At 49.3% G+C, this 17,336-nt stretch overlaps 1 protein-coding gene across 1 annotated transcript in view; it reads right to left on the reverse strand.

Annotated features, from left to right (window-relative positions):
* LOC137534642 (uncharacterized) overlaps window positions 1–17,228 on the reverse strand; it is a 30,244-nt gene extending 13,016 nt beyond the window's left edge. The window contains exons 1-3 of the mRNA XM_068256246.1: window positions 17,174–17,228; window positions 4,713–4,836; window positions 3,251–3,313 (exon numbers count right to left, since the gene is read on the reverse strand). Of these exons, the coding sequence (XP_068112347.1) occupies window positions 3,251–3,313; window positions 4,713–4,769 (120 nt within the window). The 5' untranslated portion in view covers window positions 4,770–4,836; window positions 17,174–17,228. The remainder of the gene's footprint in view (window positions 1–3,250; window positions 3,314–4,712; window positions 4,837–17,173) is intronic.
* Between the last annotated feature and the right edge of the window lie 108 nt (window positions 17,229–17,336).

Raw genomic sequence — 17,336 nt, forward strand, 5'->3', positions numbered from 1 at the left:
TTAGAGATTAAGAAGGAGCAACAATTTCATGTTCTTCGCCTAAGGCAGTGATAGGCTAACTTGGCTCTTCAGCTGTTAAGGAACCACAAGTCCCACAATACATTGCAGGAGTCTGACAGCCACAGTCATGATTCATAAAGTCAAATGCATTGTGGGACTTGTAGTTCCTTAACAGCTGGAGAGCCAAGTTTGCCTATCACTGGCCTAAGGAAGTAACCAACTAGGCTAAAATTCTAAACACTCTACTATTCTTAAAGGATAACAGAGTTGAACATAAATCGTGTTCTTTTACTTACTTGAGGCTTCTTCAAGCCCCACTAGGCGTGTAGGTCCCTTGCTGTCCTGCTGCTCTGCTTCCTCTATCCACCGTTTGGCCCAGTACAGGACAAGACTTAGCCAAGCCGCGCCGCACACTACTGGCCCAGTGGTGCACCACCTCAATTGCACTCCTGTGGTTGGGAGCATCCTGCACATGCATGGCTACGAGTCATAATGTAGTGCGCAGAGAGCTCACAGCCATGGGAGTGCGATCAGGTAGGCGCACCGCTGGGTCAGCGCATGCCCAGTATGCACGGCTTAGCTAAGTAACACACTGTACTGGGTCGCACAGTGGATCGAGGAGGACAGCGAGGGACCTACAAGCCTAGGAGGGCTGGCGGAGGGCCCAGGTAAGTAGAAGCACACCATTTATGTCTACATTGGGCATCCTTTAAGTAGAGGTTGTCTAGCTTGCCGGGCCATGAATTCTATTATTCTTGCCGAAATTATGATAAGTCAAAAAATCAAGTCACAATCGTAAGGCATTTTAGGAACACCTCAATCCGACGTTCAAGCTGGACTATCTTCATATGTGTGCATAGCAAGTACAGCTAGTCCAGTAACAGCTAGTGATACTAACTGGCAGACAGAAGTGTCATTTTCTTTTTGGTGTTGTTGCTAGTTAATGGGTCAGTGCAGAAAATGAAAATGATTAACTATATAGTGCCCACTTCTTCCTCATACAGCACTGTGGAGGGTATACTTCACAAAGAGTACTGTTGCCATGGTTGCAAAGAAGTGCTGTTTGAGCGTCTGGTCAGTTATATAAGTGAATATAATGAAATATTAAATCTTTAATTGCATTTATGCAGATCCACATTTATGCAAATGATTAAAGAGTAACTAACAACATACTGTATAGCAGACAGCAGTCAATTATTCAGGATGCCCACTTTTACGTTAAATATCCTGGTTACAGCATCACAAACGCTTCCTATATCCATATACTAATGTATATTGGTATGTAGCCTCACTCTTCCACTGAGTCTAATGCTGGGAATACACAGGTCGATCCGGCGGCCGATTAGCCACCGGATCGACCCCAGCCGCGTCCCTGCTCATCGATAACCACTCGTCCCCGCCGGCGCTCCTTATCAGCCGCTCGATACCCTGCCATTGTCCGCCGGCGGGGATCGAGCGAGCGGGGGTCGAGCAGCGTGATCGGGCCAGCTGAATATTATCAGCTGGCCGGATCAGCTGCTCGATACACGGTACAGAAACGTACCGTGTATCCTCAGCATTATGCTGGGCTGGTGCACACTAAGAGCGCTTCTGAGCACTTTTAAAAGCGCTTGGCTAATATATTTGAATGGGATGGATCACACCAGAGTGGTGTGATTTTTCCCTCAAAACGCGGGTCCTGCAGCATTTCTGCTGATTTCTGAGGCGATTCAGCCTCAATGTTAAGTATAGGAAAGTGGAATATTGCTCTGAAAAGCGCTAGATCAGAGCAGTTTTCCAAGTGTTTTTGTTACAGAAGCTGTTCAGTTCCAGCTCTACTGTAACAAAACAAACAAAACAAAAAAAAAAAAAGAAAAAAAAAAAAGGAGACACCAAAACCCTCCAAAAATCACTAGGCACATGCCTAGAATTGCTCTGAAAAATCACTTCAAAAGGCGCTGAGTGTTTGCGATTACGCTAGCGCTTTTTGGTGTGCACTGGCCATCATATTCACTTGAAGCTTTCTCCAGCCTCATGAGGACTGTGGGCTTCCTCGGTGTCCTTTCCTTCTGCAGCTATGCTCCCCAACAATCAGGCCAGCTGCGCACCCGCATCTTGGTGCGTTCTGCGCCTGCACTGTAGTAGCGAAAAACTGGCAAGATTACTGGGAGCCCTCGATTAAGATCGGAGGGACAGAAGAGGACAGCGAAGGAGCTGGAGGAAGCCCCAGGTAAATATAAATAATGTCAAGTGTACCATCTCAGGTACACTTTAACCACTTCAGGATTCTGCGTACGCATAAGTATGCCCCTGAAACGGTTTCCTTGGACGTTCCATGTCAGTTCACGGAGGGTGTCTCCGTGAACACCCTGCTGCGCCGTAGAGGAGATCGGCGATCCCTGGCCGCTGATTGGCCGGGGATCTCCGGCATCTGATAGGCTGAAGCCTATCTGAGGCGGAAGAGGGGAGGGAGGGAAGGAGGCAGAGGAATAGCGCTGCGGAGAGGGGCTTTGAGGAGCCCCCCTCCGCTAGGCACAGCAGCGCGGCGGCGATCAGACCCACCCCCCAGCAGGACATCCCCCTAGTGGGGGAAAAAAAAAGGGGGGGGGGGGGAAGTCTGATCGCCCTGCCTGCTATCTGATCTGTGCTACGGGCTGAAGAGCCCCCGCAGCACAGTTCATCCAAACCACCCGAAATCGGGAAGTGGTTAACGTAGTGAGAGGGTGGGATTACATACCAGTATACAGCGATATATAGATATAAGAAGTGTTTTTGGTGCTGAAGTCAAAATAATAAACGTAAAATTGGCTAACCTGAATAATGTATTACATTCTACTATGTGTCGTTATAGTGACTCTTAAAAAAAAAAAAAAAAAAAAAAAAAAAAAAAAAGTTAAAAGTCTAAAAAAAATGTTAACCTCTTAAAGACCGCCTCAGCTAATTGGCGTCAATGCGGCGGCAGCCCCAGGACTGCCTAACGCCAATTGCCGTCAAGTCCTGGGCCAGGGTTTTGCAGGAGATCGCGCGCGCATCTCCGCTTGAATGAGAAAGCACCACTCCGTCAGTCTCCCAGTAGTGACCGCTTGTGTGCTGACTTGTACAGCTCTGCAGCGAGCACTTAAAGCTGCAGAGCCCTAATTAGTAAAAAAAAAAAAGCCTATTCACTAGGGGGGGTGTCAGCCTACGGTCCTGAAGGGGTTAGGGTCTTTTTTTTTTTTTTGTCCAACACAAGTTAACAGCAGCAAAAAAAAAAAATCACAATTGCCCTTACCGGTAATGGGCTGTTCACAAATTCCACTGGCACAGGGGAAACCAGAGAGAGGATCCTAGCATCCTAGCAGGGGAAGGAAGCACAATAAGATGTTAAGATGGCTCCTACATACAGCAAAGTCCCTAATACCCGGAATTGGTGGGACTTGCCTGATGCCAGATACATGTGCCTGCCGGCTGCTTGAGCAACCAGAAAAAGGCACAAACCTCCCCCCAGTATAAAAATATTCAATGAGCATTCAGCAACATCATGGAGCACCTAGTGGGCTCCCGACGGCTTTATGGCACCCTCAGTGTATGCCTCCTTGCATGTCACCTGAGCCATGTTGGGTCACCTGACATGCTGGGACCGTGCAGACACTGGAAAGCCACTAGGAGCTAAAGGATGTTGCTGAAGGCTCGGTGAGTATTTTGGGGTCGACAACCCCCCCCCCCCCAAAAAAAAAGAACAGACCCAGTCATCCCCACAGGCATGTTAGTTGAGACTTCCAGTTGCCCGAGTTCAGGATAATTGGGACTTTACTGTAATTTCTCTCAGTGCATTGCATATTTAGTTATGAGAAAAGATAGCTTTTATACTCGAATACAAGTCGACTCCAATATTCAACTCTCTTAAGCTGGAATTTTTATTGACTCAAGTATAAGTCTACCCAGCAAAGGTAATGGCTGCACTTGGGGCTCAGGAAGGGTTAATTACTGCACTGCATGCAGTATTAGTATGAACCACTCCTGTCCTAAATGCATCCAATTCCTCCTCCAGGCCCTCAAGGTCTGCAATTATTCACTCCCTTTTATGCAGCCCAGTATTACCCCCAACCTCCTTGTTAATTGCTGTGGCCAGGACTTTCAGACCTGTGTTTTCTGGGCATTTCCTTACCTCAAAGTGTCACTTTCCCGTTTGCAGCAATGTACCCAGTGGTATGTCCCTATTAGTACACACATTACTCAGTGTGCTCAGTGTTGCATGTGACTTGTGTATAAGTCGACCCCTATACTTTTATGAAGTGAATCAGACCTACATTTCTAGACTTATACTCAAGTATATACAATATGTCTTCTAAAACAGTGTTTCTCAAAATTATTATAGCATGTACCCCTTTACCATCATCTCAAGTACCCTTTGATACAAATGTATTTGTTTGAGTACTTAGTGTTTATGGTTACATTATTTTAAACCATTCATTTATGTTTTAAATTAAGTAAACACCCTTATTCAGACTCATTCATGTATCATTTTGCAGATTTTAAATTTAAAAACTGTAATAGATTAACTAAGAAAAGTTTAAGTTCCTCCTAGACCCAGTCCAAGCCCCCCAGGGGTACACATACACCTGTTGAGAACCTCCATTCTACAACACTAAAAAGTGCTCAACTGAAGTTACGCAATTTTTTTCAGAAAAGAAAACGCTTATATATTTTTCTGCTTTTTCTTCTGAGATTATCATTTCCAGATATGCAATTACCTCTTCTTCTCTTGGCCCATCTAAATAAGTCCACTTTCTTAGCATGCTTTTCTTCATGGTGCGATCAGCCACGTTCTCCAATATAGATAGACTTTGTGGGTTGCGGTCATCTAGCGGGTCTACGCTGGGAAACAGTAACAAAGCATGAATTTAATGGTCTTTTTATGCAATATTGCCAAAAACCACATCCAAAACCTGTTTACTGTTGGCCTTCATGGAGTCACATTGGGGCACAGGCTTCTACCGTTCCCCTGCAGACGTCCTGTGTATGGCCCAGTGCACAACAAAAACCTCCAGCAGATCCGCAAAACGCTAGAGGTTTTTGAAGCAGATTTCAGAGCTATTCCTAGGCATGTTTAGAGAGGTTTTCAAAACATGCATAGTGGTTTTTGGAGCGTTTTTGTGTAGCAGATTTTAAATATTGTTACAGTAAAGCTGTTACAAAAACGCTTGGAAAACCGCTCTGATCTAGCGCTTTTCAGAGCGGTTTTCCACTTTCCTATACTTTAACATTGAGGCAGAAACGCCTCAGAAATCTAAAAAAAATGCTACAGCCCCAGAGTTTGCGTTTATGGAAAAAACGAACCTCTCTGGTGTGCACCACCCCATTCTCTTTCATTAGCCAAGCGGGTTTCCCCCTGCAAGCAGAGAGAGCGTGCTGGCTGCAGTTGTGTCTGCAGTAGTGTCTGAATAACACCAGAAACAAGCATGCAGCTAATCTTATCTGATAATGTCAGGAACACCTGATATGCTGCATGCTTGTCCAGGGTCTATAGCTAAAAGTAGTAGAGGCAGAGGATCAGCAGAATAGCTAGGCAACTACTATTGCTTGAAAGGAAGTAAATATGGCAGCCTCCATATCTCTCTCGTTACAACTGTCCTTTAAAGAGTGGAGCAACGAGTGTCCTATTAGTACTTGGCCTGATCCTAATGCACACAAGTTAAAAGAAAGGTTGCGCGCTATTCTTAAAGGGAATCCGATCGTGAGAGGGATATGGAGTCTGCCATATTTCTTTCCTCGTAAACAATGACCTGTTGATCAAAACTCTGAACAAGCATATGGCTAATCCTGTAAAACCTGGTTCAGCTAAGTCCTGATCTGCTGCATGCTTGTTCAGAGTCTATGGCTAAAAGTATAGAGACACAGGATCAGGAGGACTGCGAGGTAACTGGTATTGTAAGGAAATACATATGGCAGCCTCCATATGCCTCTCGCCTTGGGTTCACTTTAAAGGGAAGGTCCAAGATAATTAAAAAAAAAAAAAAAATCTACCTACCTGGGGCTTCCTCCAGCCCCTGGCAGCCACCCTGTGCCCTCGCCGCAGCTCCGGTGCAGTTGCAGACCTCGCCAGGTCGGCATCTACTGCGCCTCACGAAGTCGCACTGACTTGATCCGGACTGTACTGTGCAGGCGCAGAACTACTGCAACTGCACAGTACAGTCCGGATGACGTCAGCACAACCCTCGAGAGCCACTTGTGCAGACGCAGTAGGCATCTTGCACCAGAGGGGAGCAGAGCTGCAGCAAGAGCACAGGATGGCTTCCAGGGACTGGAGGAAGCCCTGGGTAAGTAGATTTGCCCTGGGTAAGTAGATTTTTGTTTTTTAATGCAGCTGGGATGTGTTCTATAAAAACAGTGTCTTCCGAGCTTCACACATTTCCTCCAACCAAGTTCCAATACATTTATGCCCTCAGCATAAAGGGACTTGTCTAAAGTGTCAAAAAATTAGACATCAGCATCTAGGACTAGGGATGGCCCTGCTTAGGAGAACTCATGGAGAAGCATGTGATCAGTTTGATCAGCTGACAGATTTGTAAGGTTCTGATTTGCTGGTCCTGATCACGTGTTAAACCAGGAAGTCATCACAGCAAATCAGGACCTTACAAATCTATCAAACTGATCACATGCTTTTCCATGAGTTCTCCTAAGCAGGACATCATCATACTCATCATGTGACCTGAAATGGGTGCAAGACGGCATCACTTTTAGGTCTGAAAATAGGTGAAGATCTGAGGGGTTCAGGCTGGGTTAATAGAGGGGTTTAAATATGAGCGGAACCCCACACTGAGTTTCAGCTATAGCAATAAGGTACTTGTGACTCAGAGCATCATCCTGATCAAATAAAACTTCTTCCCTCTGCCTTTTTTTTGGCCCCTTGCAGATTCTTCTCAACACTAGTATAACATTGCACTGTGATGGTTTCACATCACAAACCAGCACCATCATCATAAGCCAGCACCATCACTTTCCCAGCAGAAGGAAGTCTTAGAGCTATGTCTCCACTGTAGTCGTTACGCAGTGTTTCCCCGCATGCAAAGTCAGAAGCAGAAATTCAGTCTATTGATCTCAACAGGCTTCTTCCGATACACAGGCAAGGGGGAGGGGGCGGGAAATAGTGCCTGCAGTGTTTTTTTGGTCAGCTCACCCGAATTGGTAAAGCTCCTGGATTTGCAGCACAAGTGAAACTGTACCAGAGCAGAATACATAAGAAAAAACGATACTTACCTCCAGCATCATAAACATGTGCGAGTCCCTCGGCGTCCTCCCGCGGTCTGCCATTCAGCCCTGGTAACTGTCTCAGTTGCATCCAGTTTGGGTCTTCTGCGCATGCAGACCTCCCAAGCATGCGCAGAATACTCAGACTGGACGCAACCGAGACAGTTACCAGGGCTGATTGCCACTGAACGGCAGACCACGGGAGGACACCGAGAGACTCATGTGTTTATGCTGCTGGAGGAAGCAGTGGGTAAGTATCAATTTTTCTTATTTATTCAGCTCTGGTTTACTGTAAGCCTGATACACACTTTCAATTATGGTTGGACAATCACTGACCAATTTTAGCACCTCCACGTAGTATGAGGGTCAACAGATATTGGGCTTGATTCACAAAAGAGTGCTAACTGTTAGCACGGCCGTTTTCGCACGAATTTTTGCATTGCGCGCGACTACAAATTTTCCCGCGAAACGATAACGTTTTCGCGCGCAAACGCGAATTTTCCCGTGAAATCGATAACGTTTGTGCGCGAAAATTCGCGATCGTGCGCAATGCCAAAATTCACATGAAAACGGCCGTGCTAACAGTTAGTACTCTTTTGTGAATCAAGCCCATTGAGTACTATGAGCAGATTGTGTAGGTAAACCCTCATACTATATAGAGGTTGGAAAATTGGTCAGTGATTGGCCAATCATAATTGAAAATATGTACCAGGCTTTAAGCCTAGTACTCCTATCCAATTTTGATTGGTAAATGATCCAGGTAGTATGAGAGCTTACCTGCACAATCTGTTCATAGTATTCAAAATCTGTTGGCCCTCATACTACATGGAGTAGGTAAAACTCATTGGCCAATCAAAATTGGATGTGTGTAGCCGGCTTCAGCCTTCTTTGGAGGTGGAGAGCTTGCATGCTTCCACTGCACTGACTGGCGCTTTGATTTTGGGGCCAAGTGTTGGAACCAGGTTTCATCCACAGCTAAAATGGTTGAACAAAATTTACTGGATTGCCTTCAAAGATGGAGAGCTTTTTCCATGGACTCCGGCCACATCACTGCGGTTTAATATGCAGTTAAACCTTTATGCCCCCAGTGAGCAGAAACACTGTAAAGCTGCCCATACACCTAACGATTTTGCTGCCGATATACAGCAGATTCAATCACTGTGATCGAATATGCTGCAAAATCGTTGAGCAAACGCTGACAGAACGATCGATTTCCGTCCAAAATCAATCGTTCCCGTCGATCCGTCCGTGCGGAAGATTTCCCTCGATCGCTGGCGGGTCAGGAGTGCGTCGATAGCGGCGTTCGAATGCCCGACAACCGACGCTAGCGGCAATACATTACCTGCTCCAGCCGGCGCGACTCACCCCCTGTCCTCGCAGCTTCTTCTCCTCGCTGGGTTCCGGACTGGCTGCTGCTTCATTGAACTTCCTGTCCCAGCAGGAAGTTTAAACAGTAGAGCGCCCTCTACTGTTTAAACTTCCCCGGACAGGAAGTTCAGTGAAGACAACCCAGCCGGACCGGAGACCAGCACGGAGAAGAAGCTGTGGGGACAGAGGGTTAGTCGCGCCGGCTGGAGCAGGTAATGTATGCGGGCGGGCGGGGGCAGCGGCAGCACCACCACCACAGATTGTGAACGGTTTCAGGCTGAAATCAATTCTCAATCTGTTTGCAGTAAAGGTGGCCATACGATCCCTCTCTGATCAGATTCAATCAGAGAGGGATCTATCTGTTGGTCGAATCTGATGGCAAATCGATCAGTGTATGGCCACCTTAAGTGATACAAACTGTGACAGAGTGAGATCCACTAGATAGATCACCTGATGTCTCAATCTTATCAGCAAATCATGCACCTTGTCTGTGTTTCCTAAGTGATTATCTCTACAGGCCTTCCTAAACAGTGGTCATCTTAAAGGAGAACTGTAGTGAGAGGTATATGGAGGCTGCCATTTTTATTTCCTTTTAAGCAATACCAGTTGCCTGGCAGCCCTGCTTGTCTATTTGGCTGAAGTAGTGGCTGAATCACACCAGAAACAAGCATGCAGCTAATCTTGTCAGATTTGTCAAACACCTGATCTGCTGCATGCTTGTTCAGGGTCTATGGCTGAAAGTATTAGAGGCAGAACATCAGCAGGATAGCTAGGTAACTTGTATTGCTTAAATGGAAATAAATATGGCAGCCTCCATACACCTCTCTCTACAGTTCGCCTTTAAGGTGCGTACACACGCACGACAGCAGCCAACGACGGGTCCATCGGCACCTCCCGCTGGGCATGTTTTCAGCAGACTGTAGTGCGTGTGTACGCACTGTCGACGGACTGATAAGGCTGTTCCTGAACGTTCAGGAACAGCCTTATCAGTCCGCCGATATTGCGTACACACGCACTACAGTCTGCAGAAAACCCGCCCAGCGTGAGGTGCCGACGTACCCGTCGTTGGCTGCTGTTGTGCGTGTGTACGCACCTTTAGGAATGGTTTTCTTCAGTTTTAATTTAGCTGTCCACTTTTTAACTTACACCAAATCCTATGTATGTGTACGCTCACACAATCAATGTTCTAAAATGCTTCCAATATTATCACCCTAAAGTTCATCAGCTTAAGTCCTTTTACTTAGCTAAGTGTCCTTGGATAGCAACATCAGTCATCAAGCATAAGATGTACGTTCTGACTTTCTCCAAGATACTGCGCTCACACAGGCAATAAAGTCTTCTTGCAATGATGTCAATCAAAAGAAAACAAAAAGTCCAGAGCGTGATACTGTATTAACACATTGCCTTTCTCCCATAACACCCATTGCTGTAGGTAATATCCGTGTGTACATCCACCAGAAAACAGGGTCTCACAGGTTCTCACCGTGTAATGTGGCTGCCAGGTTACAGACAGCAATAAAGCACCTCCAGCCTCAGAAATATACACTCTCTCCCTAGTGCATACAGATATCCTTTAACAACACACGTGGCCTCTCACCTGATCTATAGCTGTCCAAGTTATAAGACAGCAAGTTTGCTTAGCTCATCCTGGTAATCGCCAACAGCATCACTCCAAGCAGATGGATCAGCACAAGAGCAACAGTTTCATGCCAACCTATCAACTGAAGAGCTCAGCCCCTGATGAGTGCGCATGCACAAAACACGTAGGGCAGAGCTACAAGCATGGAGAGTCAGTGTGGAGGAGTTCATACTATGTTATGCTTGTTTTAACCTGGATCAGGTGAGTGCACTACCTTTTAAAATTTTAAATAAATGTAAGTTTTTACGCTATGAGAAGCTCTTCAATTGATAGGTTGGCATGAAACTGTTGCTTTTGTGCTGATCCATCTGCTTGGAGTGATGCTGTTGGCGATTACCAGGATGATCTAAGCTAACTTGCTGTCTTATAACTTGGACAGCTATAGATCAGGTGAGAGGCCACATGTGTTAAAGGATATCTGTATGCACTAGAGAGAGTGTATATTTCTGAGGCTGGAGGTGCTTTATTGCTGTCTGTAACCTGGCAGCCACATTACACGGTGAGAACCTGTGAGACCCTGTTTTCTGGTGGACGTACACACTGATATTACCTACAGCAATGGGTGTTATGGGAGAAAGGCAATGTATTAATACACTATAACGCTAGGGTCTACTTTTTGTTTTCTTTTGAGTGACATCATTGCAAGAAGACTTTATTGCCTGTGTGAGCGCAGTATCTTGGAGAAATTCACTTTTTAACTTAGCTTAGCTTTTTACTCAAAAAGCGTTTGCACTGTGTTAAACTTTGTCTAACCCGGAAAGTATAAAATTTTCACAGTACTGAGGAAATTATGTACATGACACAGCAGTTTACACAGCAGCAGCACACTCCCGGGGCATTGGAACATAATGTGGGTGAGCCCTAGAGCAGAGGTACTAGGGGGAAAGGACACACTACATAGGGCATTGTACAGCAGGAGAGCTGGGCCAAAATACAAGAAAGTGAGGATGGAAAACTGGAGACACTTGTAGTGGAGGTGCTCCAACAAAGTGGACTACATCATCAAACTAACATACATTGCACTAACTTTCCTGTCACCTACCCTCACAACAACCTTTCCTTGTTCCATGCCTAACACTAACTTCCACCCCTCCTTCCCCCGTGCCAATCACTAACCTCTCTGCCTAACACCAACGTCCCTTTCCTGTGCCAAACACTAACCTCCCCGCCTAACACCAACGTCCCTTTCCTGTGCCAAACACTAACCTCCCCTCTGGCTAACACTAACCTCCCCTCTGCCTAACACTAACCTCCCCTCAACACTACCCCCATCTCCAATGCCTAACATTAACCTCCCCTCATCTGCCTACCACTATCTTCCCCCTCTCCACTATCAAACTAACCACCCCTCTCCTCTGCCTAACACACCTTCTCATGTTTTCTGCCTACCACTACCCACCAACCTCCCTTCTCCTCTCTCCTGCCTACTACTAACCTCCCCTCTCCTCTCCCTACCGCTAACCACCCACCTCTCCTCTACTGACATCCCTTCTACTCTCCTCTGCCTACCACTTACCCCCCCACACCACCTAACACTAACCCCCTCTACTCTGCCCAACACTAACCTCCCTTTTCCTCTGCCTAACACTAAGCTCCCCTCCCTACCACTACCCCCTCCTCTGACCTCCCTTCCTCCTCTCCTCTGCCTACCACTACCCACTAATCACCCATCTCCTCTGCGTATCACCCCCCCCCGCCTAACACAACCCGCTTACCTGCCCTTCTCCTCTGCCTACCACTACCCATTAACCTCCTTTCTCCTCCACTCTGCCTACCACTAATCTCCCCTCTCCCAAACTCTAACCTTCCTTATCCTCTGCCTAACATTGACCGCCCCTCTACCTACCACTAACCCTCCCTTCCCCTCCATCTACCACTAACCCTCCCTTCCCCTCCGTCTACCACTAACCCTCCCTTCCCCTCCGTCTACCACTAACCCTCCCCTCCCCTCCGTCTACTACTAACCCCCCCTTCCCCTCCGTCTACCACTAACCCCCCCCCCCCCTTCCCCTCTGTCTACCACTAACCTTCCCCTCCCCTCCGTCTACCACCAACCCTCCCTTCTCCTCCGTCTACCACTAACCCTCCCATCTCCTCCGTCTACCACTAACCCTCCCTTCTTCTCCGTCTACCACTAACCCTCCCTTCTTCTCCGTCTACCACTAACCCTCCCTTCTTCTCCGTCTACCACTAACCCTCCCTTCTTCTCCGTCTACCACTAACCCTCCCTTCTTCTCCGTCTACCACTAACCCTCCCCTCCCCTCCGTCTACTACTAACCCCCCCTTCCCCTCCGTCTACCACTAACCCCCCCCCCCTTCCCCTCTGTCTACCACTAACCTTCCCCTCCCCTCCGTCTACCACCAACCCTCCCTTCTCCTCCGTCTACCACTAACCCTCCCATCTCCTCCGTCTACCACTAACCCTCCCTTCTTCTCCGTCTACCACTAACCCTCCCTTCTTCTCCGTCTACCACTAACCCTCCCTTCTTCTCCGTCTACCACTAACCCTCCCTTCTTCTCCGTCTACCACTAACCCTCCCTTCTTCTCCGTCTACCACTAACCCTCCCTTCTTCTCCGTCTACCACTAACCCTCCCTTCTTCTCCATCTACCACTAACCCTCCCTTCTTCTCCGTCTACCACTAACCCTCCCCTCCGTCTACCACCAACCCTCCCTTCTCCTCCGTCTACCACTAACCCTCCCATCTCCTCCGTCTACCACTAACCCTCCCTTCTTCTCCGTCTACCACTAACCCTCCCTTCTTCTCCGTCTACCACTAACCCTCCCTTCTTCTCCGTCTACCACTAACCCTCCCTTCTTCTCCATCTACCACTAACCCTCCCTTCTTCTCCGTCTACCACTAACCCTCCCTTCTTCTCCGTCTACCACTAACCCTCCCTCCCCTCTGCCTACCACTAACCCCCCCCCCCACCCCACTCCTCTGCCCCCCACCACTTTCCTCTGCCTACCATTAACTCCCCTCTCCTCTACCTAACACCTCCCTTCTCCTCACCTCTGCCTACCGCTACCCACCAACCTTCCTTCTCCTCTGCCTACCACAACCCATCCTTCTTCTCTGCCTACCACTAACCTCCCCATCTTCTGTGCCTAAAAATAACCTCTCTCTCCTCTGCCTACCACTAACCTCCCTTCTCCTCTGCCTACCATTAACCGCCCCTCTCCTCTGCCTACCATTAACCGCCCCTCTCCTCTGCCTACCATTAACCGCCCCTCTCCTCTGCCTACCATTAACCGCCCCTCTCCTCTGCCTACCATTAACCGCCCCTCTCCTCTGCCTACCATTAACCGCCCCTCTCCTCTGCCTACCATTAACCGCCCCTCTCCTCTGCCTACCATTAACTGCCCCTCTCCTCTGCCTACCATTAACTGCCCCTCTCCTCTGCCTACCATTAACTGCCCCTCTCCTCTGCCTACCATTAACTGCCCCTCTCCTCTGCCTACCATTAACTGCCCCTCTCCTCTGCCTACCATTAACTGCCCCTCTCCTCTGCCTACCATTAACTGCCCCTCTCCTCTGCCTACCATTAACTGCCCCTCTCCTCTGCCTACCATTAACTGCCCCTCTCCTCTGCCTACCATTAACTGCCCCTCTCCTCTGCCTACCATTAACTGCCCCTCTCCTCTGCCTACCATTAACTGCCCCTCTCCTCTGCCTACCATTAACTGCCCCTCTCCTCTGCCTACCATTAACTGCCCCTCTCCTCTGCCTACCATTAACTGCCCCTCTCCTCTGCCTACCATTAACCGCCCCTCTCCTCTGCCTACCACTAACCTCCCCTCTCCTCTGCCTACCACTAACCTCCCCTCTCCTCTGCCCAACACTAACCGCTCCTCTCCTCTGCCCAACACTAACCGCCCCTCTCCTCTGCCTACCGTTAACCGCCCCTCTCCTCTGCCTACCGTTAACCGCCCCTCTCCTCTGCCTACCGTTAACCGCCCCTCTCCTCTGCCTACCGTTAACCGCCCCTCTCCTCTGCCTACCGTTAACCGCCCCTCTCCTCTGCCTACCGTTAACCGCCCCTCTCCTCTGCCTACCGTTAACCGCCCCTCTCCTCTGCCTACCGTTAACCGCCCCTCTCCTCTGCCTACCGTTAACCGCCCCTCTCCTCTGCCTACCGTTAACCGCCCCTCTCCTCTGCCTACCGTTAACCGCCCCTCTCCTCTGCCTACCGTTAACCGCCCCTCTCCTCTGCCTACCGTTAACCGCCCCTCTCCTCTGCCTACCGTTAACCGCCCCTCTCCTCTGCCTACCGTTAACCGCCCCTCTCCTCTGCCTACCGTTAACCGCCCCTCTCCTCTGCCTACCGTTAACCGCCCCTCTCCTCTGCCTACCGTTAACCGCCCCTCTCCTCTGCCTACCGTTAACCGCCCCTCTCCTCTGCCTACCGTTAACCGCCCCTCTCCTCTGCCTACCGTTAACCGCCCCTCTCCTCTGCCTACCGTTAACCGCCCCTCTCCTCTGCCTACCGTTAACCGCCCCTCTCCTCTGCCTACCGTTAACCGCCCCTCTCCTCTGCCTACCATTAACCGCCCCTCTCCTCTGCCTACCATTAACCGCCCCTCTCCTCTGCCTACCATTAACCGCCCCTCTCCTCTGCCTACCATTAACCGCCCCTCTCCTCTGCCTACCATTAACCGCCCCTCTCCTCTGCCTACCATTAACCGCCCCTCTCCTCTGCCTACCATTAACCGCCCCTCTCCTCTGCCTACCATTAACTGCCCCTCTCCTCTGCCTACCATTAACTGCCCCTCTCCTCTGCCTACCATTAACTGCCCCTCTCCTCTGCCTACCATTAACTGCCCCTCTCCTCTGCCTACCATTAACTGCCCCTCTCCTCTGCCTACCATTAACTGCCCCTCTCCTCTGCCTACCATTAACTGCCCCTCTCCTCTGCCTACCATTAACTGCCCCTCTCCTCTGCCTACCATTAACTGCCCCTCTCCTCTGCCTACCATTAACTGCCCCTCTCCTCTGCCTACCACTAACCTCCCCTCTCCTCTGCCTACCACTAACTGCCCCTCTCCTCTGCCTACCACTAACCTCCCCTCTCCTCTGCCTACCACTAACCTCCCCTCTCCTCTGCCTACCACTAACCTCCCCTCTCCTCTGCCCAACATTAACCACTCCTCTCCTCTGCCCAACACTAACCGCTCCTCTCCTCTGCCCAACACTAACCGCTCCTCTCCTCTGCCCAACATTAACTGCCCCTCTCCTCTACCTGACATTAAACCCCCCACCCCATGCATAACACTAACCTCCCTTCTCCTATGCCTAACCCTAACCCCCCTCTCCTCTGCCCACCACTACCCCATCTCCTCTGCCTAACACTAACCTCCCCATCTCCTCTGCCTAACACTAACCTCTCCTCTGCCAAACAATAACCTCCCCTCTCCCTCACACTAACTTCCCCTCTACTTTGCCTAATACTAACCTCCCCTCTGCCTAACACTAAGGGTCCTTTTACACTTAGAGACTCTGTATCAGAAGAAAAGCCCCCCCCCCCCCGGGTGGTACTTACCTCAGGAGGGGGAAGCCTCTGCATCTGATTGAGGCTTCCCCTGTTGTCCTTCATCCCACGGGGGTCTCTGTGGGCCCCTCTGAAGCCACAGCCGATGATTTGTTAGGATGTGGCGCAGGCGCAATTACACCTGCAATATTTACCTTCCCCGGCTCCAGTGCAGGCGCAGTAGCGGCTCTCAGCTGAAACCAGGCAGAAATTGACGATCCCAGTAGAGTCCTCTCTACTGCACAGGTGACTTGCGCCTGCGCAGTAGACCAGATCCGACTGGGATTGGCTATTTTCGCTTTAACCCGAGCTGAGAGCCGTTACTGCCCCTGCGCTGGAGAGGTTAAAATTTGCCTGGCTGCTGTTCGGAGCAGCCTAGCGAGGACCACTTGGGAGGGAGGGGGGGGGGGGGATGACGGGGGAGCCTCAATCAGATCCAGAGGCTCCCCCCCCCCCCCCCCGGCGGAGGAGTGCTTTTCAGCGCTGCTAGATTTGGGTGCAGCCAGCGCCTCCAGACTACAATAGGAATCATTCCTATTGCAGCACTCAGTGAGTAACGTCGGCTCCGTCAGAAGACGGAGCCGAGGTTTCTTAAAAACATAATAATTCGGCCTCCAGCAATCGCTGGAAGCCAAATTATTTCATTCCCCCACTATCCATGGTGGCCTGGAGGGGGAATAGTAATTAAATCGGCCTGGACTTGTGCAGAAGCAGGATCAGCCATATACCGCTGTATCCTGCGCCCAAGTCTACCAGCGCCGATTTCAAATGTACTCCCCCCCGGGGCCCTTTTTTCAAACAGGTTTTCTTTGATGCGTTTTGTTTTACTTTTCCATAGCAGTCCCTTGTGAGAAGGAATCAGTTTTTCAGCATATCGAGTGGAAGAGGCCAGAGGGAAATATGGACAGCAGGACAACTGCACCTTTCAATTACAACTGATATAGTGTAAAAGTACCCTAACCTCCCCTTTGCCTATCACTAACCTATTTTGCCTATGCATGTAGGCTACTTCAGAGATGGGAAACTGAAAATTACTATGAAAAAGTGAGGACAATGGATAGCTGAAAAAAAAAAACACTGGAATGAGTAGAAAGAGTTGCAAGCTATGAAACACTATGGGAAGACAAAAGGCTATAATATACTATATAGGTTATGAGGATATAATATACTATATAGGCTATGGGAAACGCGTACATATATAGAGGGTGTGAGAGTCGGGGACAGAGTTGAACAGAAAGCATTACGTGCGGTGACATCAGGGAGGAAGCTTGCACAATCCGCCCGGCTGACTCGTCCATGTGGCCGCACCTCGCCCCTACTGCGCATGGAAGTGTACCGGGTATGCAGCCAGTCCGAGCCACACGTATAGACCAGTAACAATAAGAATCTTCTATAATCTATATAAAGCCATATCTCCGCTATAGTTACCTGCTGTCTCCACTCGTTGCTGCCTCCGCACTGCTTTCCTCAGACTTCCGCTTCACAACAGACCGGAAATTCTCGACTTTATGCGTTCCAGTACTTTCTGCAGCAGGCACTGCGCTCCACCACTCCTAGTGTGTGCGTTCCACCAATTACTTCCTGCATGCGC

The sequence above is a fragment of the Hyperolius riggenbachi genome, chromosome 10 (genome assembly GCF_040937935.1).
Source record: "Hyperolius riggenbachi isolate aHypRig1 chromosome 10, aHypRig1.pri, whole genome shotgun sequence".
Taxonomy (NCBI): Eukaryota; Metazoa; Chordata; class Amphibia; order Anura; family Hyperoliidae; genus Hyperolius; species Hyperolius riggenbachi.